The sequence below is a fragment of the Gadus morhua genome, chromosome 4, assembly GCF_902167405.1.
Source record: "Gadus morhua chromosome 4, gadMor3.0, whole genome shotgun sequence".
Taxonomy (NCBI): Eukaryota; Metazoa; Chordata; class Actinopteri; order Gadiformes; family Gadidae; genus Gadus; species Gadus morhua.
The window spans coordinates 35,830,317-35,851,556 of NC_044051.1; the positions used below are offsets into that span (position 1 = coordinate 35,830,317).

The 21,240-nt window shown below is 44.3% G+C and overlaps 3 protein-coding genes across 3 annotated transcripts; all 3 read left to right on the forward strand.

The window, feature by feature from the left end:
- The first annotated feature begins 5,306 nt into the window (after positions 1-5,306).
- On the forward strand, positions 5,307-7,766 carry LOC115542314 (E3 ubiquitin-protein ligase TRIM39). Its single transcript, XM_030354561.1, has 2 exons — positions 5,307-5,788; positions 5,891-7,766. Exon 2 carries the CDS (start codon positions 5,893-5,895, stop codon positions 7,513-7,515), a length of 1,623 nt encoding a protein of 540 aa, XP_030210421.1. The 5' UTR covers positions 5,307-5,788; positions 5,891-5,892; the 3' UTR covers positions 7,516-7,766.
- A 3,766-nt stretch (positions 7,767-11,532) lies between these two features.
- LOC115542315 (E3 ubiquitin-protein ligase TRIM39-like) lies at positions 11,533-14,011 on the forward strand. The gene is made up of 2 exons (XM_030354562.1): positions 11,533-11,978; positions 12,081-14,011. The coding sequence occupies exon 2, from the start codon at positions 12,083-12,085 to the stop codon at positions 13,703-13,705; it is 1,623 nt and encodes a 540-aa protein (XP_030210422.1). The 5' UTR covers positions 11,533-11,978; positions 12,081-12,082; the 3' UTR covers positions 13,706-14,011.
- A 5,265-nt stretch (positions 14,012-19,276) lies between these two features.
- On the forward strand, positions 19,277-20,782 carry LOC115542335 (zinc finger protein RFP-like). Its single transcript, XM_030354589.1, has one exon. The coding sequence runs from the start codon at positions 19,347-19,349 to the stop codon at positions 20,754-20,756; it is 1,410 nt and encodes a 469-aa protein (XP_030210449.1). The 5' UTR covers positions 19,277-19,346; the 3' UTR covers positions 20,757-20,782.
- Positions 20,783-21,240: the final 458 nt, after the last annotated feature.

The following is a 21,240-nucleotide window of genomic DNA, read 5'->3' on the forward strand; positions in this document are numbered from 1 at the left end:
TAGGTTGAATAAGGCAAAAACATGTTAAAGCATAAGGAATGTTGAGTGAATACGTGTCCCAAAGAATGTCCTCTCATATCTAGATAAATATTGATGGTCATTATAGTGTTGCTAAGGGGGGGAGGGGGCAATATCCTTCTGATCGATAACACCAAACGATTGTGTGTGTGTGTGTGTGTGTGTGTGTGTGTGTGTGTGTGTGTGTGTGTGTGTGTGTGTGTGTGTGTGTGTGTGTGTGTGTGTGTGTGTGTGTGTGTGTTGGTAACCCGGTCCTCGTTGTCGCCGGGTTCCACGTATAAACCACGCTTGGCAGTGAGGGTTAAAGCCACATTCGGCATTTATTGCATACACTTGGACAATACTGTGGCGACTCCTACCCCCGGGGAGTCTGGGTAATGGGGTATTCATAATGTTGTTGGGGGGAAAAGGGGGTTTATTGTCTTTAGATAACTTGTTTATGTTGTTAGGTTAAGTGGGGTTAACAGGTTTGGGGTCTCTATTGTTTGTGTGTTTATTGTGTGTAGTGTTGTCGGCAACCGTTACCCGGAGTCGTATGTCCGTCGGTCAGGTGTGCCGTGTTTTCTGTTATAAGTGTGTGTTTGAATAAAGGCAGCTCTTGGGGTCGTGCGGTGTACTGAGGCACGAGAGTTGCGCCGCCATTTAAACCTGGGCTCCCGTCTCGTCCTTCCCGCGCTGCTCGCCACAATACTGTATACTCGCGGTCTCTAGGGCCTCCGTGGGCCTCTATCCGCCTGTGGACCCGTGGACCCGAGTGCTTCCTCCTTCTCCTTCCCCCGTTCCTGGTCTGCCCAAGTGTCCCAAGTGTCAGTCCTCGTGCTCCTTTTAAGATGGCTCCTCGGCTTTCGGCCAGGTGTCCCCCAATCTCGCTGATTGGTGTTCGGTCGGTGCTCTCCGTCGCCGGCTGGTTGGTCACGATGGTATCAGCCATCCAGGACCAACCCTCGGCCTGGTCCGGGCCGAGGTTTAAGTGTGTGTGTGTGTGTGTGTGTGTGTGTGTGTGTGTGTGTGTGTGTGTGCGCGAGACGCGTGTGTGTGCGACGCGACGCGAGTATGCCGGTCACGGGTGAAGCACCGCTCGACGCCAATGTTGTTTTTAAAAAACTTAAACAACCGCACCCGTCGTAACTGCCGCCGTTAATGTAGTCGGTTGCTGAGATGTTCTACAAACTTGTTAATCATGTGCGCCGTGCCGGCGTTAAGGGGTGCTTACAAACAAGCATTGAGGAGCGGCAGGATTTACCAACAAGCATGGGCTGTCCACGAACCTACTCTGGACGCTATGGGTAGATCAAATCCCTTCAAAGACTTTTCAACATTCTCTGGACCACTGACTGAACATCACTGGAATGATTTCCAAATGGCAGAAAGGGCGTTTAGAGAGACGTTGGATACAAAGAAATTGCAGCAAAAACAGCACTTTCTTTCGTCTGCAGACCCGGGCAAGTGGATGAGATTAATATCACTTCTCAACGGCGTATTCTACAAGAATGGCATATTCAGTGAATTATCATATGTGTTACGTATTTTAAGAACACAAGCTGTATTTCCCTCACTTAACCAATAGGGGGTAGGACCAAATATATAAGCCGTAAATACTGCACATAGCCACAAGGGAAAGCAGGACATTACTGAAGGCTGCAATAGATACTTTAGCCACAGAGGGCAGCATCACAGACCAGGCGAGGAAAACCGAGGATTACGTCACACCGGTTCCTCCACGTCTTCCGGTCCTCGCTGAGTCCATAAAGAAGTCCACCTGGCCATGAAAACATTAGAACTCTCCCGGCAGCGATTACCATACGTGGGTTTGTGGCTAGGATCAGCTAGGAGAACACTCTCGCACGTGCTTAGAACACATCTTCAATCTCTCTTTACTTCAGAGCATCAGTTTACCATACCGAAAATACTTTATACAAATAAAGTCTTTTTAAAGCTATTCCTTTGGATTCGACCCCTCCTTCCACGAAGAAATACGTAATACATGGAGAGCCTTTTTTGAAATACACAGCACGCATCCTGAAGAAACTTCCACTGGGCCAACCTTTCCCTGGAGAATTAACATCAGTTTCACTCGCTTCCTGGATTGAGATACAACTCCGCTTTGTAAGGGATATAATCCAGCCCTCTCTTGGGGCCGCACAAAGCCGGCATTCCAGGAAAGTAAAACGCAATAAACTTTCATATCTGTGGCAAAACAGAAGAACAAAAGCGATACAAATCATTCTGAATAATAGCGAGTACCCCGCCCCGCCCCCCTGCTCCAGTAACATCGCACACATACAGCCCTACTATGAGGATAAATGCCAAGGGAATGGCCAAACGTCATCTGCTGCCCCCCTGCCACCCTCACCCTGGTCCGGCCTGATACCATGATCCGAACCAGAGCATCTACCTAACACTGCACATTTCACCGAAGAAGAAGTGAAAAAGGTAATTGACAGTTTACCTAATTATAAAGCAAGTGGTGTAGATGGGGTCACGTATGAAACACTCAAAAGCACAGTCATATAGGACTCTAACAACAATCTTTAATGTATGTCTGGAGAACAAGAGAGTACCCGATTCATGGAAAGGGGCTCTCGTTCACAGAATACCGAAAAAGGATAACATCCCAGACGACCCGACCACATGGAGAGACATATCCCTCCTGCCAACCGTTTATAAGGTGTTCATGAAATGCCTCCTCTCCCGTATTCTACCGTGGCTAGTGGAAAATAATATTCTGTCCACAAAGCAGAAAGCCTACATAGAAAGGCAAGGGATGAATGAACATAGTTTTTGCCTTAAGACCGGCATTGATGATTTTAAACACGATTCATCCCGCTTTTACGCAGTGTTTTTAGATTTCCGTGACGCATTTGGAACCCTGGCGCACAACATTATGTTTAGATCCCTGGAAGAAATACATCTGCCTCAGGTGTATATAGACATAGTCAAAGACGTCTATAAGGATTCCTTTATCCAAGTGATATGCGGCAAACAGCTCACGGACCCCATCCCATTACAACTGGGTATAAAGACGGGCTGCCCGTGGAGCGCGGTGAACTTTGTGCTGGCAATCAATGGATGGATACGGTGGATGTGCCAGTGTGCGCCCCTTAACACCTACTCCCCCAACCCCGTGCAGGGTTACGCAGACGACGTGGTCGTATGCTCCCGACATGAAGGCGTTATAAAAGACATGCTTTCCAGGACTGACTCTTTTTTAGAGTGGTCAGGACTACAGGTGAAACAATCCAAATGTGCTGTCTTTTACGAGAGGAGGAGTGGCGGCAATCGCTGGTATCATGCCAAATCAGACACAATCCCAACATTTACAATAAACAATGTACCAATCAGAGTCTTTGCGCGCCACGAAACATACAGCTACCTCGGCCATAAATTTAATATCGCCGGGGAGTGGCCAGCGCAAGTAGACGAGATTGTCACAGACTACATGGCCAGGCTGGACATGATACACTCCTCTCCTCTCCCTCTGGTTATGAAAAAGGAAGCGATCGGGCAAATTGCTCTGGCCAAAATACACCATCTCTTCTCCAATGTTCATATACCAAAGAAGGTACTGTACGAACTCAACAACAAAACTGTACAACGAGTGAGAGAGTGGTTTGGCATGAGCACACACACAACCCGTGACTTCATTTTTCATAGTAAGCGGGAGGGGGGGCTGGGGATAACAGACATTGAATGGACATATATTTCCACACCCCTTGCCCATTTATTAAACATGCTTAACAGCGACGATCAGGCAGTCAGAGAGATCGCCAGAGCCTTGCTCATTCTCGACCTGGAGCGACGCAAGGTCCCGAAAACGAGCGACCCCCCCAGCTTCCTTGGGTTTAAAAAGAAGCCCAGTGGTAAACTGGACACCAATGCACCAGGGTTTGGCGTAAACTCTGAGTGGCCCGCACTGAACGACCTGTGTGACTGGACTGGTGTTTCCCTGGAGTGGAAAAGGGCGGACAACGAGACGGTGACCGTCTCCAAGTCTGTGATCACGGACCTGTCAATAAATGTGCGCGCAACAGTGAGCCGCGACGGAACATCCAGCGTGCTCCCCATCATCGGCGCGCGCGCGCACCTTCTCACGCTCAGAGAGCATGAGAGAAAGGAGCGCTGGACAGGACTGAGGCTGCAAGGAAAGCTTGCCTGCCTCCAGTCAGCTGATCACTCTGTGTCCCACTCAATTCTAAAAAATGCAGCTATCGATGAGGAAATCCTTATTTTTACGATAAAGGCACGCCTCCAGGTGCTGCCAACAAAACTGAATCTGTCCATCTGGTATCCAAATAATCATGACTCTCACTGTCTACACCATGGACAGCGTCAGACCATAGAGTCCATGTCCCACATTTTAAACGGTTGTAATGTTTACCAAGGACTGTACATAGCTAGGCATGACAGGATTGTTGATATTATCACCAAAGATGTGTCACCCATGTTTTATTCCTCTGTGTTGTTCTACAAACATTCATGTGTAAAACCAGAAATGTTTCAATGCAATGACCCCCATGTATTTAAAGATATAACAGCAAATACACCGGATGTCATTGTGATTGATGGGAATAGCAGAGAGGTTTTCCTATGGGAAGTTGGTTGTACTTTTGACTCAAGTTTGGAGGAAGCTTTCCTTACTAAACAGGTTAAATATCAACCATTAGTGCAAGCTATTATACATTTAGGCTATAAATGCCAGCTTATCGTTTTTATTTTCGGCAGCCTAGGTCATGTCCACAGGCTGGTGGTCAGAGGCTTGAGAATTATGAGGTTGTCCAAATGTAAAGCCAAGCAGCTTGCAACATATTGCTCAATCTCCTCCATTATAGGCAGCCGAGCTATTTGGAGGAGGAGGTGTTTTCTGTACCCATAGATTTTCTCCGTCTGTTAACAGACTGTGCTCAACCAACGTTGATTGAATAAGCCCATGTGTAAGTATTGTCTATTCTGTGCATGTTTGACTTAAGTACTTTAACATGTTGTTTCGAGGATGTAGGGCATCAAAAGCAACTGAAAATATTTGTGCCCTTGCAATGTATTTTATAAATGCGGACACAAATAAAGATATTGGTGTGTGTGTGTGTGTGTGTGTGTGTGTGTGTGTGTGTGTGTGTGTGTGTGTGTGTGTGTGTGTGTGTGTGTGTGTGTGTGTGTGTGTGTGTGTGTGTGTGTGTGTGTGTGTGTGTGAGAACTACTTTTACCAGCAGGGGGTGCACGTGCACTAGTACAAACGGGGAAAACTTTCCAAAAGCAAAAGGAGATCCCCACTGACCAGACAGTATCGCGGTCTAGTGCTCTCAGCTATGCTGCTCGTGTGTGCACTGTGCGCGGGCATATCGGGGAGAGCAGAGTTCCTGTAGCAGCGTAGCGCCAATAAACAGCTCTTTGTCATGGTTTCCGTCGAAAATCGGGTCGGGGTTGGATGTAAAGTATTCGGGGAAGCCCCGGAAACCCGAATATATCTACACCGATGATCCCAGTTACAATTGCAAATAACCGCAAATCACCACAATGTCTCTCGTTCTGCACCGGCTCTCTTTTAACTCCAGAAAAAAGAGAACACACATCAACGCATTTGAAGAGGCCGACACGGTGAATGAATGCAGTGCACTCACGTACCGTGGGGGCGGAGCCAGGTGTAAGAGGAGGAGGGGAGAGGACGTCATGTTGAGGAAACGAAACCTAAAGCACCACAACGTGGAAGCAGTTCTCTCTATCAGGAGAAAAATAACACGCAGTAAATAGTCGGACAGACAGAAACAACAACAAGGTGAGTAAAGCAGCACAACTTTGAAATAAGTTTAAAACACTTTTGCCGTTATGGAATAACAAAAATAATGGTATTGCTCAATACATAAACTTTTTCGTCTAGGAATGGCCTGTGCCAACGCCAACTGGTCCGAAGAGAACTTTTCATGTTCCATCTGTCTGGATGTGTTCAGCAGTCCAGTTTCAACACCATGTGGACACAACTTCTGCAGAACCTGTATTACAAAGTACTGGGATGAACAAGTCAAGTACAAATGTCCTGTTTGCAACGAGCTTTTCAACACAAGACCTGATTTACGGGTCAATACCCTCTTATCAGAGATGGTTGATCGGTTTGGAACATCCACAAGAGTAAAAGAGCAGCCTTGTGTTGGACAAGCAGAAGTTCCCTGTGATGTCTGTACTGGGACCCAGCTGAAGGCTGTGAAGTCCTGCTTGGTGTGTTTTACCTCTTACTGCCAACCCCACCTGGAGCCACATCAGAGAGTCAGAGTCCTGAAGAAACATCGGCTGGTCGAGCCTATGGACCGTCTGGAAGACAGGATGTGTAAGAAACACGACCGACTTCTGGAGCTCTTCTGCCAGACTGAACAGGTGTGTGTGTGTCAGTTCTGCACAGAGAAAGACCACATGTCCCATCCTGTTGTTCCTCTAAAGGAAGAATATGAAGTGAAGACGGCCCAGCTGGGGAAGATAGAGGCTGAAGTTCAGCAGATGATCCAGGAGAGACAAAAAAATATTCAGGAGATTAAAGACACAGTTAAACTCAACAAAGCAGATGCAGACAGAGAGATAGCTGATGGTGTGCAGGTCCTCACTGCTCTGATGCGCTGTATTGAAAAGTGCCAGGATGATCTCAACCAAATGGTTAAAGAGAGACTGAAATCCACAGAGAAACAAGCTGAAGGCCTCATCAAAGAGCTGGAGCAGGAAATAGAAGATCTGACCAATAGAAGCTCAGAGGTGAAGCAGCTCTCACACACTAAAGACCACCTCCACTTCCTCCAGGCCTTCAGATCCCTGAAGAATCCTCCACCCACCAGGGACTGGACGACGGTGGAGGTCCGTCCTCCGTCATACGTAGGAACCTTGAGGAGTTCCCTGGATCAGCTGGAGGAGACACTGAACATGGCGATGAAGAAGCTGTGTGATGCTGAACTGAAGAGGGTCCAGCAGTATGAAGTAGATGCGACTCTGGATCCTGATACAGCCCATCCCAATCTCATCCTGTCTGAGGATGGGCAACAAGTACATGAAGGAGATGTATGGAAGGAACTCCCGGACAACCCTAAGAGATTTACACAGGGAGCATGTGTTCTCACGAGGCAGAGCTTCTCATGGAGATTTTACTTTGAGGTCCAGGTTAAAGACAAGACTGGATGGTGTTTAGGAGTGGCCAGAGAGTCCATCCACAGAATAGGCAAGATCATAGTGACCCCTGAGACGGGTCACTGGATTATTACTTTCAACAAGGATGGGATGGTATTTAGAGGTAACCCTGCTGTCCGTCTCCCTCTGAGAGCTGAGCTCCAGAAGGTGGGGGTGTTTGTTGATTATGATGAGGGTCTGGTCTCCTTCTATGATGTGGAAGCCAGGGTTCATATCTACTCTGCTACTGGCTGCACCTTTAGTGAGCCTCTCTATCTAATCCTCTTCCCAGGTCTCTGTGATTATGAAGGTAACAACTCTGCCCCCCTGATCATCTCACCTGTCAATCAAACAGACTAGGACTTTTGTTTTTTAATAAAATAATCAAGCATCAATGTCTGATTGACAGAATGTTTTAATGTTTTTTTTTTTTTCTGCCTGTGCTGTGTATGCTTGTGTTGTCCCCCTTGTCTGTAATACCCCCCCCACTTCTTTGCCTGTAAATGTACATATGTCCTGCTTGTACTGTCCCCCTGTCTGTAATACCCCCCCCCCCCCTCTATGACTTTGTAATCTGCGACTTTGGGTACCTGAAAAGCGCATTATAAAATGAAGATATTATTATTATTATTATTATTAATGCAACAATATCAACATTTTTTAATGTTTGGGAAGTAGAACATTATGAATGATATAACACAATCAAATGTTTGTACACTTTATATTTCAATAAAAATATGTAAAAAGTAAAATGGGGTCAGTGTCTGTGGAATAGCTACATTCTCCTTACTCTCCCTCACTCTCCCTCCTTCCCTCATGTTTTTTATACTTTCAATGATATCAAATTGCAAATGATTACAGCAACTACAAAATGTTGACTTTCTGAATTGTAAGTTTAGTTGAAAAATTCAGTTTCTTTAACAAAATGTTTATATTCATTTATGAATTAAGAATGACCACCTGTTTGAAACTTTCTTGACGACAATTCAAATTGACAAAAGTAGAATGGGACACATCAGTAGGATACCTCTGGTCAGATAGAAATTAAGAGTGAAACAAAACATCACCAGTCCCAGTTGAGAACTCTTTCAAAACATGAGCAACGTAACAAAATATGTCAGACTTTTGCCCGTTCGTTTGCATTCTTGAAAATAACAATTTTATCGCAAAAAATAACGACAACAGCAACGTGCATGATGCCAGTATGTCAACACCAAAGACAGTGGAGTGAGTGTGGCCTTCACAGACTGAGGTGGACACAATATTCTTTCTTTCCGTCTCTCTGGCTTTCATTCCATGCAGATGTAGCAGGATGGGCCTTTAATTAGTGCTGCAGTCCCGGCCTATCACTGTTGGGTGCGCTGCCTATAAAGGGGAGAGGTTGTACACTGGGAGCCCTCTTGCCTGGGAGCTCCTGGCTACCCCGCCTCCTGTTATCACCGCACCTGATCGCCTCACCGATCGCCTTTTAGCTGGATCTTGCAGCTCGCCGTTGTTTGGTATGTAGGAGTTGTGTGCATCTGTGTACCTTCTAAACTTTGCACAAGTCCTCAACCTTGGCTTCCATCCCTCAGGCAGTTCATTGGCCGGGTCTTCCCTCTCCCGTATCGACCCCAGTTGTAGGGCGTGCGAGTGTTTTCCTCCTCTACCTGTTGCAGCGGGGAGCGATCAGCTGATTGATCGAGTTGCACTTGTAATTGTGCTGCTCGGTACAAGTGATCCCCTTCCTCCCCTTTGATGTTCATTCAACTCCTGACGGGATGTGGATAAGATGACGCTAACTGAAGTTACTACAGTTGTTGTTCAGTCTCTAGAACAAATGTATTTTTCTATGGCAGGGTTGACGTGTGTGTGGGCGGTTTCTGCCAGCACGTCCCCCCCCCCTCTTCACGCTGCTGTTGGCCGGCTGCCGTTTTGTCCACTGGTTATATAGCCAACACATCCATCCTACTGTGCTGTACCTGCCAACGAGTATGGTGATTGCTGCCTCATCCTCAGTCTCATTATCTTAATCTATTCATTTAACCGACTTCTAACTGATCTTATTGATGATATTATTTGTGTTTTGTGGGTTGCTTTGCATGTTTGTTTTGGTTTAATTCGTTTTCTTAGTTATTTTGGTTTGACTTAATTGCTTTACTTATTCATTTGGATTTATCAGTTTGGATAAATCTCCATTACTTTTGGTTTAATTTCTTTGTTAGTTTTCTTTTGGTTTGCATTTATTAGGGTTGTTTAAGTTGTGGGTTGAAGCGATTTAACCCTGATTTAAACCCCATTTAGTTATTTGCCCTTCCCTTTTTGTGTGTGTGTGTGTGTGTGTGTGTGTGTGTGTGTGTGTGTGTGTGTGTGTGTGTGTGTGTGTGTGTGTGTGTGTGTGTGTGTGTGTGTGTGTGTGTGTGTGTGTGTTAAAAGGAATTGAATTTGTATGCTGGACCCAGTCTCAAGCTTTCATTAGTAAACGAACTTGTGTGCTTTAACTTAGGTTAATCTAACTCTCCAGGTGAAATTCCTGGGGTGGCGTTGTTGGCAACTTGTCACTAGTTCTTTAACTGAACTTTATCTTATTGTTTCCCCGACCGCCGAATGCCACACAGACCTCTGTACGAATAACCCCAGTGGCGAGCTGTATGGCGTCCATATCTGTCCGTTAACTTTGTGATGGTGTGGAGACATCGTGGGAGTATACACTCTCTCTAGTGCAGGGCGAGCAGCACACTGCGTCCGTCTGTCCTCCGTCTCTAGATTTGTGTTCCCCAAAGACTACGGTTGTCATGTGAGTCCGCACACTGGCAGAGCGGCGCACGTCACTGGTTAAATGTGCACTGCTCAATGGTTTAGTGATCGCTTCAAGTTGAAAACAGCGTGTAGTGGAGCATCGGCGCCAGGAACTCGCTTCCCAGGGTGGCGTCCGCCACTGCCGTGGCCTGGTTCATCAGCGCATGCCACGCCGGCCTTCGTCTTCTCGGCGCTCATCGAGCTCGCCGCCGTCGACCAGCGTCCAAGCGGAGCTGGGCCCGGGGCGGCAGGGAGGCACCGGAGGCCCAGCACCCAAAGGGGCCAATACTTCATCATCCGTCACCATGGAGACCGGCTGTTGAGTCATTTAGCAGACGCTTTGATCGAAAAATAACTTTGTTGATTCATTTAAAAACAAAAACAATAAGGTTCACACTGACATGTGATTAGGTATTCATTAGCGTATCTGTGGATAGCATTATTCAAGGGTCCAGGTATTATTTCTTCCTCTCTCTTATCTCCTCCTTCTTCCTCCTCCTCCCTCATCTATCCATCCTTTCTTTTTTCTTCATTCCTCCTTCCTCCTCAAACTCCACCCTCTCTCCTCCCCTTCCTCATCCTACCCCTCCCGCCCCTCAACACCTCCACTCACACTCTTCATACCTCCTCTTCCTCTTCCTCTTCCTCCTCAGAAGCTTGCCCCCATGGTGCTCTCCAAGAAGCCCAACAACAGGTCCTCGGCCGTCCACTACACCCCCAACCTCAGCTGTCCTCCACCTTCCTCCTCCTATGCGCACACACACACACACACACACACACACACACACACACACACACACACACACACACACACACACACACCAAGTGCTTTGCTCAAACTTTAGCCCCTGAGCAACGGAAACACAACAAATGAATTATTAGTTATTGATATTTTTTGCCTTTATAATGCCAGGACAGGTGTGTGTGTGTGTGTGTGTGTGTGTGTGTGTGTGTGTGTGTGTGTGTGTGTGTGTGTGTGTGTGTGTGTGTGTGTGTGTGTGTGTGTGTGTGTGTGTGTGTGTGTGTGTGTGTGACAGATATGGAGAGATAAGGGGGAGATAATGTGTGTTGTTTAACCAAAGCTAGCTCCCTGAATGTGTAACTGAACAGTTTCTTTATTTAGTTTATTTCTGTTTTTGTTTCGTTTCTGTATGTTTTGTTTCTATCACGGGGAACAAGGCGCTTAACGCTGGGCCTCGTTCCTCTGTATGCAGTGATCCTATTGGCTCATCTTATACTGGACCATTCTGTTAGGTATCCTCCTGACTTGACCTGTTTTATTAGGTTGAACATAGGCAAAAAAAATGGTAAAGGATAAGGAATGTTGAGTGACTACGTTTCCCAAAGAATGTCCTCATTTCTAGATAAATATTGATGGTCATTATAGTGTTGCTAAGAGGGGGAGGGGGCAATATCCTTCTGATCGATAACACCAAACGATTGTGTGTGCGTGTGCGTGCGCGCGTGTGTTTGTCAGAACTACTTTTACCAGCAGGGGGTGCTCTAGTACTTCAAACGGAGAAAACTTTCCAAAAGCAAAAGGAGATCCCCACTGACCAGACTGTATGTCTACTGCTCTCAGCTCTGCTGCTCGTGTGTGCACTGTGCGCGTGCATATCGGGGAGAGCAGAGTTCCTGTAGCAGCGTAGCGCCAATAAACAGCTCTTTGTCATGGTTTCCATCGAAAATCGGATCGGGGTTGGATCTAAAGTATTCGGGGAAGCCCCGGAAACCCGAATATATTTACACCGATTATCCCAGTTACAATTGCAAATAACCACTAAATCACCACAATATCTCTCCTTCTGCACCGGCTCTCTTTTAATTCCAGAAAGAAGAGAACACACATCAACGCATTAGAAGAGACCGACACGATGAATAAATGCAGTGCACTCACGTACCGTGGGGCGGAGCCAGGTGTTAGGGGAGGGGGGGAGAGGACGGCATGTTGAGGAAACGAAACCTAAAGCACCCCGACGCGGTTCTCTCTTCCAGGAGAAAAATAACATGCGTTAAATAGTCTGACAGACAGAAACAACAACAAGGTGAGTAAAGCAGAACAACTTTGAGATAAGTTTAAAACACATTTGCCGTTATGGAATAACAAAAATAATGGGATTGCTCAATTGCTCAACTTTTTCGTCTAGGAATGGCCTGTGCCAACGCCAACTGGTCCGAAGAGAACTTTTCATGTTCCATCTGTCTGGATGTGTTCAGCAGTCCAGTTTCCACACCATGTGGGCATAACTTCTGCAGAACCTGTATTACAAAGTTCTGGGATGAACAAGCCAAGTACAAATGTCCTGTTTGCAACAAGCTTTTCGACACAAGACCTGATCTACAGGTCAATACCCTCTTATCAGAGATGGTTGATTGGTTTGGAACATCCACAAGAGTAAAAGAGCAGCATTGTGTTGAACCAGCAGAAGTTCCCTGTGACGTCTGTACTGGGACCCAGCTGAAGGCTGTGAAGTCCTGCTTGGTGTGTTTTATCTCTTACTGCCAAACCCACCTGGAGCCACATCAGAGAGTCGCAGTCCTGAAGAAACATCGGCTGGTCGAGCCTATGGGCCGTCTGGAAGACAGAATGTGTAAGAAACACAATCAACTACTGGAGCTCTTCTGCCAGACTGAACAGGTGTGTGTGTGTCAGTTCTGCACAGAGACAGACCACAAGTCCCATCCTGTTGTACCTCTAAAGGAGGAATATGAAGTGGAGACGGCCAAGCTGGGGAAGATAGAGTCTGAAGTTCAGCAGATGATCCAGGAGAGACAAAAAAATATCCAGGAGATTAAAGACACAGTTAAACGCAGCAAAGCAGACGCAGACAGAGAGATAGCCGATGGTGTGCAGGTCCTAACCGCTTTGATGCGCTGCATTGAAAAGTGCCAGGAGGATCTCAACCAAATGGTTAAAGAGAGACTGAAATCCACAGAGAAACAAGCTGAAGGCCTCATCAAAGAGATGGAGCAGGAGATAGAAGATCTGACCAATAGAAGCTCAGAGGTGAAGCAGCTCTCAAACACTAAAGATCACCTCCACTTCCTCCAGGCCTTCAGATCCCTGACGGATCCTCCACCCACCAGGGACTGGACGACGGTGGAGGTCCGTCCTCCGTCATACCTAGGGACCTTGAGGAGATCCCTGGATCAGCTGGAGGAGACACTGAACATGGAGATGAAGAAGCTGTGTGATGCTGAACTGAAGAGGGTCCAGCAGTATGAAGTAGATGTCACTCTGGATCCTGATACAGCTGGTCCCAACCTCATCCTGTCTGAGGATGGGAAACAAGTACATGATGGAGGTGTAAGGAAGAAACTCCCAGACAACCCTAAGAGATTTAAACAGTGTGTATGTGTTCTCACGAGGCAGAGCTTCTCCTCAGGGAGGTTTTACTTTGAGGTCAAGGTTAAAGACAAGACTCAATGGCATGTTGGTGTTGCCAGAGAGTCCATCAACAGAAAAGGCGCTATATGTGCGACCCCTGAGGCGGGTTACTGGACCATTAAATTCAGCAAGGATGGGTTGGCATTTAATGATAAGCCTTATGTCTATGTCCCTATGAGAGCTGAGCTCCAGAAGGTGGGGGTGTTTGTTGATTATGATGAGGGTCTGGTCTCCTTCTATGATGTGGAAGCCAGGGTTCATATCTACTCTGCTACTTGCTGCTCCTTTAGTGAGCCTCTCTATCCATTCCTCGCTCCATGTTTACATGAAGAAGGTACAAACTCTGCCCCCCTGATCCTCTCACCTGTCAATCAAACAGACTAGGACCTTTGTTTAATAATAAAATAATCAAACAACCAAAACAACTAATGTTGTTTCCTGAATTACACTCTCTACTGTGTGAAATCTTAGAGAACTGTATTGATATCGTACTTTTCACTGTCATTTAACAAGGACCAATACATTAAGCTACTAACACTGTGTAATATCAACAATATTACCCATTATAACTGATAAGACTACACAATAATGTTCAATGTCTTAACCAAATATATTCCTTTATTATTTTGAATCATGTTTGACAACACAAAACAATGTTTTTGAACTTTGAGATTTAAATAAAAATAAAAATTGAAAGTATAATGGGGACATCTTCTGTGGAAAAGCTACATATGTATTCAGTGGAATAGGTATATTCTCAGTACAATAGGTAATTAATGGAATAGATACATTCTCAGTACAATATGTATTCAGTGAAATAGGTACATACTCAGTACAATATATATTCAGTGGAATATGTATATTCTCAGTACAATATGTATTCAGTGGAAGTACATTCTCAGTCAAATATGTATTCAGATGAATAGGCACATTTTCAGTAGAATAGGAACAAACTCAGTACAATATGCATTCAGTCTAATAGGTACTTTCTCTGTACTATTCAGTGGAATAGGTTTCTGTACAATATCGTGGGCTTTATGCTGATGTGTGGTTGAGGCATCCTCACCTGGACGAGTCAGACTGATTGGACTCTCAGGCTGGGTGAGGCAATGGCTCAACTACCAGAGGGTGCAATTGTTCTTTAAACAATGCCAACTTTTCAAAAAAATCCCAGAAAAAGTCGGACGCCGGAGGCATACTCCTATTCACACCGTTGACTGGTTTACTTCAGTGTCTATAACATAAATATAGAGATATAACACTTTTGCTGTGTAAATGTTTTGAATTGTCGTATATATATATATATATATATATATATATATATATATATATATATATATATATATATATATATATATATATATACAGTATATATATATATATATATATATATATATATATATACGTTCCTCGAGCATAAGGATGGATGATAACGGCCTTCTGAACCTAGAGTAGGCCTCTACTAGGGATAGGTCGGTCGCGAACGATTCGATCACAACTTCCGAATCCCGAAGATGAACGACAAGAACTGATTCCCAAAACAAGAGAACAGATTCTTTGATACTTTTTTTTTTAACGTAAAACAAAAATATGGTCACGTAAATAAAATAGACTAAAGAACCGAGCTCCATCTCCGCGCAACCTTATATTGATTGAGTCTAAAACGTTCTCAAAGATTCAGCCAATGAGAGTACTATAGCAGATAGCAATCGCGTTGCCATTGCACAACAAATGACAAGGCACCACCACACAAGTTAACTAACGATCGCCGTAGGCTTCAATATCATGCAAGCACTTTATACGTTTTATTTTTTATTTTGTTCTGCAACAAAATTGCATGCTTTAATGAAGTATGGTTTTACCTACCATGGACATGGTCGAACTGCATCGTATAGGCCAATGCTACAGAAATTCGCACCATGACTGAAAACTTTTTTTCGTTTCCGTTTTATTCCCCCTCGTTTCCACCGCGCGGTGCGGAGAGGTATCTCTCTGGGTTATCGCAGTTCAACAGCAAGCCAAACTCAGGTATAGCACACTTGAGCCGGGATAAGAGCATCTTGCTCCCTTTATTTCCTCTTTTATATTGTGGAATTCCACGAGTGAAACTGTAACATAAACAACACCAAACTTAGTTTCCCTTACAGCACAAGTTGCTAATAAACAGAATTTTTATAAAGCTAGAAATAATAACTGGGACTGCTTGCCAAAAGTGAGCCCGTTCATAGTAACAATAGGCTAATCTAACGTAGGCGCACACTTTACATTAGCTCACTATCTAGTTAACTGAACATCACATTTTTAGAGTGCTAGACATCTTCATCACATATTCATCTTCATTCATACAAAGTAGTACTGCATTATAAACGTACAGCCATTGCTTTCATGAGTGTGAGAAGGGAAGACAGAAACCAAGTGACCAACTGCCTTTCTTACTGCTGGCTGCTACGGTTGCAACAAGTATAAACATGAAGTAGCCTACTTTAACACTTCAAAATAAAAGTCCAGTTCTCATCACGTAGATATTACTGTGTGTGCGTTAGTGTGTTTTTCACATATTTCCTTACCATAAGTTTTAATTACTACATTGATTAAATCATTTAAGTGCATTCAAGTTTGAACATGAATACTAATCTGAGGGCAGAAGGGTACACTTATGGTAGGGCAGGCTGTGAAAAAGCCTTAATTGTCGGGCGTACCCAATACTTATTAGCAACGGGGGGGGGGGGGAAATCTTTTTGCCCTTCCCTAGCCTCTACTTACTCTCTCTCTCTCTCTCTTAAATGAATGAGGCGCGTATATGCCGTTGGCTTGCTGGCTGGCTGGTGCAAGCTTCAGCTTGTCCAGAATGCTGCTGCTAGAGTTCTAACAAAGACCAAAAAAATGTACGTTTTAAACCAATTCTTAAATAGTTACATTCGCTTCCTGTAGGTCAGAGAATTGATTTTTAAATCATGTTGCTAACCTATAAATCCCTACATGGTTTAGGCCCAAAATATTTAACTGATATGCTTCCACTACATAAGCCTTCTAGACCAATAAGATCTTCTGAGACCAATCTGTTAATTATCCCCAGAGTAAACACGAAACATGGGAAAGCAGGATTTAGTTACTATGCAACAAATAGCTGGAATAAACTCCCTGAGAATTTAAGACTTGCCCCAACTCTGAGCACCCTTAAAACAAGACTGAAGACTTTTATGTTTGCTTTAGCTTTCTGCTAAATCTTAAATACATTGCACTTTCTAAAAAGATTTTTTAACTTTGCCTTTATTTTCTATGCCTTTTTATCTTTCTATTTTACTCATTTCTTTGCTTATGTTTTCTTTTACTTATCTATTTTTTTTATTTATTATATGACCATTTTTATATGTGAAGCACATTGAGTCTGCCTTGTGTATGAAAAGTGCTATATAAATAAGTTGAAGATTTCATTAAGAAAATAACCCTGACTATTATAAAATATAACCCATTGTAAATTATTGCATTACAGTATATACTACTCAAAATATGACCATTAGCAGGTGTTTGTACCCAGAGCGTCCAGTGAGATGAAGGCCCAGGTCTGGGCTGCTCAGGGATCACATTGGGGATCCTTTGGACGAGTCTAAACAAACCAACCAACCGGGTCCCCTGAGCCCCTCAACAGTCCTGGTTCATTGTGGGGCTGCAGGGCTGCCGGCTCCCCTGTGAACGCCCCTTCAGTTCAGCTTCAATAAGAGGAGGACAGGTGTGTCACATCAGAGCCTAATCAGCAGGGGACCGGGTCACCCTATCAACCAATCAGAGGTGATGTCTGCAACAGCAGGTGACCCGGTCACCCTATCAGCCAATCAGAGGTGATGCCTGAACCAGCAGATGAACGGGTCACCCTATCAGCCAGTCAGAGGTGACGCCTGCAACAGCAGGTGTTTCACCTAGAGAGGGAGTCAGTGAATATAAATAATGGAAACCGATCGATAAATGGTGTAGAAAAGGAGTCTGCTTGAATTATCGATTAAAAGCCCTAACCCTAACCCTAACCCTAACCCTAACCCTAACCCTAACCCTAACCCTTCCTGAACTACGGGCCGTTCTGTGGTTCTCTGAGGGCGCGGCACCAACTGCCAAGCTTTACTGATCGAGCCACCAAGGACGAGAGATTAAAATCACCCAAAGTATTCCTGGAATCGTTGAGTCACCGTTTATTAAAACTGTTTATGAACCGTTTATAAAAAGAGAGAGAGAAAGAGAGATAGAGACTTTGGTCTCATGCCCACTTGTTGGTGTTGTTGTGTGTGTGTGTGTATGTGTGTGTGTGTGTGTGTGTGTGTGTGTGTGTGTGTGTGTGTGTGTGTGCGTGTGCGTGTGTGTGTGTGTGTGTGCGTATGGGTGTGTGTGTTCTGTGTTTGTGTGTATAACAGTGAAATAAAATACATTATATGATGAAATCATACAGCCATTGTACCCAAAAAGTATTTTCTTGTTTTTTGTTGTTTGTTTGATGAAAGGTGATGCAGTGGGTCACATAGTAGTGATGTGGATTTATCCTGGTAAAAATCTCAACTTAACTGTATAACATTTAAAAAAACGTCTGTAAATGTGCTCTCAAATAGCCCTCTATTAAACACATGATACTGTTCGTTTTAAATGTTACTGGCAGTTCTAGATTATCAGTAGTCAATCAAATGTTCTGGCTCCACCCCAGAGACGGTGAAAACCTGATCTCCAATCAAGCCCCGCCCCTCAGAGGAAAACTACAGTTTCCCAGAAGTCAGCCGGAATGCATTTTTTACATCCTGAGAGTGGGCTGGGACCAGCTCCAACAGCGTGTTTGGTTTCACTTTATAACTTGACTGCAAGTTACTTTATTACTGTAACCCTATGGTCTAAAATGGGATATTTATATTCTCTCTGCAGGTTTATTGGTTCAGAAAGGACAGCCTGCTTGGTTAAGTTGCCAGGAGGGAAAACAGACTCCTTCCATTCAGTTGATTTGAGGAATAGAAGGAAATCCATGGACTGAAATGTTGTAAGAAGTCACAGGGAACTGTGATTCCACATCACAATTTAAATTTGTTTAGCTGTCTCTGCGCTGGGATTGACTGTGTTGTCTCTGAAAAGTGAACTTGTTGGTCTGGTTCGTCTGCCCTACCCTGAGTCACATGATGCAGCTTTTTTAGGAGGTTAGAGATGAGCCTTATAAAACTACCAGCATTAACACAATATTGAATAATGAACCATAATAGCATATATAACCTGGTTAACAGGAATCATGTAGAAATTACCAGCATCGGGGAAATTAAATTCAAGTAAATTGTTTTTGTATAGCTCTTTATACATTTACAGTGGCAAATCACCATTAAATCACCACAATGTCTCTGGTTTTGCACCAGCTATCGGTCTATGTTTCGTCTTTTAAAAATGGAACACATTTGAACACATATCAATGCATTTGAAGTAGCCTACTTTTATTCAAATGAATGTGCCCAAACATTGAAACATCATTGAACTGTGTCTGTGGGGGCGGAGCCCGGTGTTAGGGGAGGAGCCATTTGTTAGGGGAGGAGCCAGGTGTTAGGGGAGGAGAGGAGAGTACGTATTGATCAGGAAACAAAACTTAACATTCCCAGAAACCAAATCCATCCGACGTGGAAGCAGTTCTCTCTTTCAGGAGGAAAATAGAACACATTTTGAAACAAATAGTCTGACACACTGAAACAACAACAAGGTGAGTAAACAGAACAACTTTCAAAACCTCTCTTCTCGTTATGGAATAACAAATAATGGACACGATCGACACATAAACCTTGTCATCTGTGTCTAGGAATGGCTTCTGCTAACACTTCCTGGTCTGAGGAGAACTTTTCATGTACCATCTGTCTGGATGTGTTCAGCAGCCCAGGTTTCCACACCATGTGGACACAACTTCTGCAGAATCTGTATTACTAAGTTCTGGGATGAACAAGTCCAGTCCAAATGTCCTGTTTGCAACAAGACTTTTGACGTAAGACCTGATCTACAGGTCAATACCCTCTTATCAGAGATGGCTACTCCGTTTAGAAAGTCCTTACGAGCAAAAGAGCAGCCTTGTGTTGAACCAGCAGCAGTTCCCTGTGACTTCTGTACTGGGACCCAGCTGAAGGCTGTGAAGTCCTGCCTAGGGTGTTTCATGTCATATTGCCAAACCCATCTGGAGCCACATCAGAGAGTCGCACGCCTGAAGACACATCAGCTGGTCGAGCCTATGGACCGTCTGGAAGACAGGATGTGTAAGAAACATGACCGACTTCTGGAGCTCTTCTGCAAGACTGAACAGGTTTCTGTATGTCAGTTCTGCACAGAGACAGACCACAAGTCCAATCCTATTGTACCTCTGAAGGAGGAATATGAAGTGAAGATGGCCCAGCTTGAAAAGATAGCGTCTGATGTTCAGCAGATGATCAAGGACAGAAAACAAAAAATTAAGGAGATCAAAGACACAGTAGAACTGAGCAAGAAGGATGCAGAACGAGAGATAGCTGATGGTGTGCAGGTCCTCACTGCTCTGAAGCAGAGCATTGAAAAGTGCCAGGATGATCTCAACCAAATGGTTAAAGAAAAATTGAAATCCACAGTGAAACAAGCTGAAGGCCTCATCAAAGAGATCGAGCAGGAAATAGAAGATCTGACCTTTGGAAGCTCAGAGGTGAAGCAGCTTTCACACACTAAAGACCACCTCCACTTCCTCCAGGCCTTCAGATCCCTGAAGAATCCTCCACCCACCAGGGACTGGACGACGGTGGAGGTCCGTCCTCCGTCATACGTAGGGACCTTGAGGAGATCCCTGGATCAGCTGGAGGAGACACTGAACATGGAGATGAAGAAGCTGTGTGATGCTGAACTGAAGAGGGTCCAGCAGTATGAAGTAGATGTGACTCTGGATCCTGATACAGCTCATCCCAAGCTCATCCTGTCTGAGGATGGGAAACAAGTACATCATGGAGATGTAGTGAAGAAACTCCCAGACAACCCTAAGAGATTTACAATGCATATATTTGTTCTCACGATGCAGAGCTTCTCCTCGGGGAGATTTTACTTTGAGGTCCAGGTTAAAGACAAGACTGGATGGTGTTTAGGAGTGGCCAGAGAGTCCATCGCCAGAAAAGGTCAGATCACAGTGACCCCTGAGACGGGCTACTGGAATATTTTCAAAAACAAGGATGAGTTGATATTTAGAGATAACACTGCTGTCCGTCTCCCTCTGAGAGCCGAGCTCCAGAAGGTGGGGGTGTTTGTTGATTATGATGAGGGTCTGCTCTCCTTCTATGATGTGGAAGCCAGGGTTCACGTCACCTCTGCTATTGGCTGCACCTTTAGTGAGCCTCTCTATCCATTCCTCTGTCCAGGCAACAATGATTATAAAGGTGACAACTCTGCCCCCCTGATCATCTCACCTGTCAATCAAACAGACTAGGATCTTTGTTTGATAATAAAATAATCAAACATCCAAAACAACTAATGTTGTTTCCTAAATTAGAATCTCTACTATGTGAGATCTGAGAGTACTGCTTAATTTTGTAGTGTCCACTGTCATTTAGCAAGGATAAATTCGATAAGGTAATAACCTGTACAGTTATTAAATATAACCCATGATTGGATTACATACTTTGTTGTTCAATGTCTGATTGACATTGACTGATATCAAATTGTAAATGTATGCAGCATTTGGAAAATGTTGAAAATATGTTAAATAAATAAAAGAAAAAAATATATTTATTTGTTTAGACTTCTGAATTGTGAATGATAAAATAATCGAATGTATGTTTGATTTTTATTTGAATAAATTTTCACAAAAAGTAGAACTGAGTAATGTTTTTCTTTCACATTAAGGGATGTGATGGACATAATTCTCAGTACAATATTAATTCAGCGGAATAGGTACGTTCTGAATGCAATGT

What these genes read in the sequence shown, in the direction of transcription:
- LOC115542315 (XM_030354562.1), top strand. Translation starts at nt 12,083, where the DNA reads ATGGCCTGTGCCAACGCCAACTGGTCCGAAGAGAACTTTTCATGTTCC.
- LOC115542335 (XM_030354589.1), top strand. Translation starts at nt 19,347, where the DNA reads ATGGCTACTCCGTTTAGAAAGTCCTTACGAGCAAAAGAGCAGCCTTGT.
- LOC115542314 (XM_030354561.1), top strand. Translation starts at nt 5,893, where the DNA reads ATGGCCTGTGCCAACGCCAACTGGTCCGAAGAGAACTTTTCATGTTCC.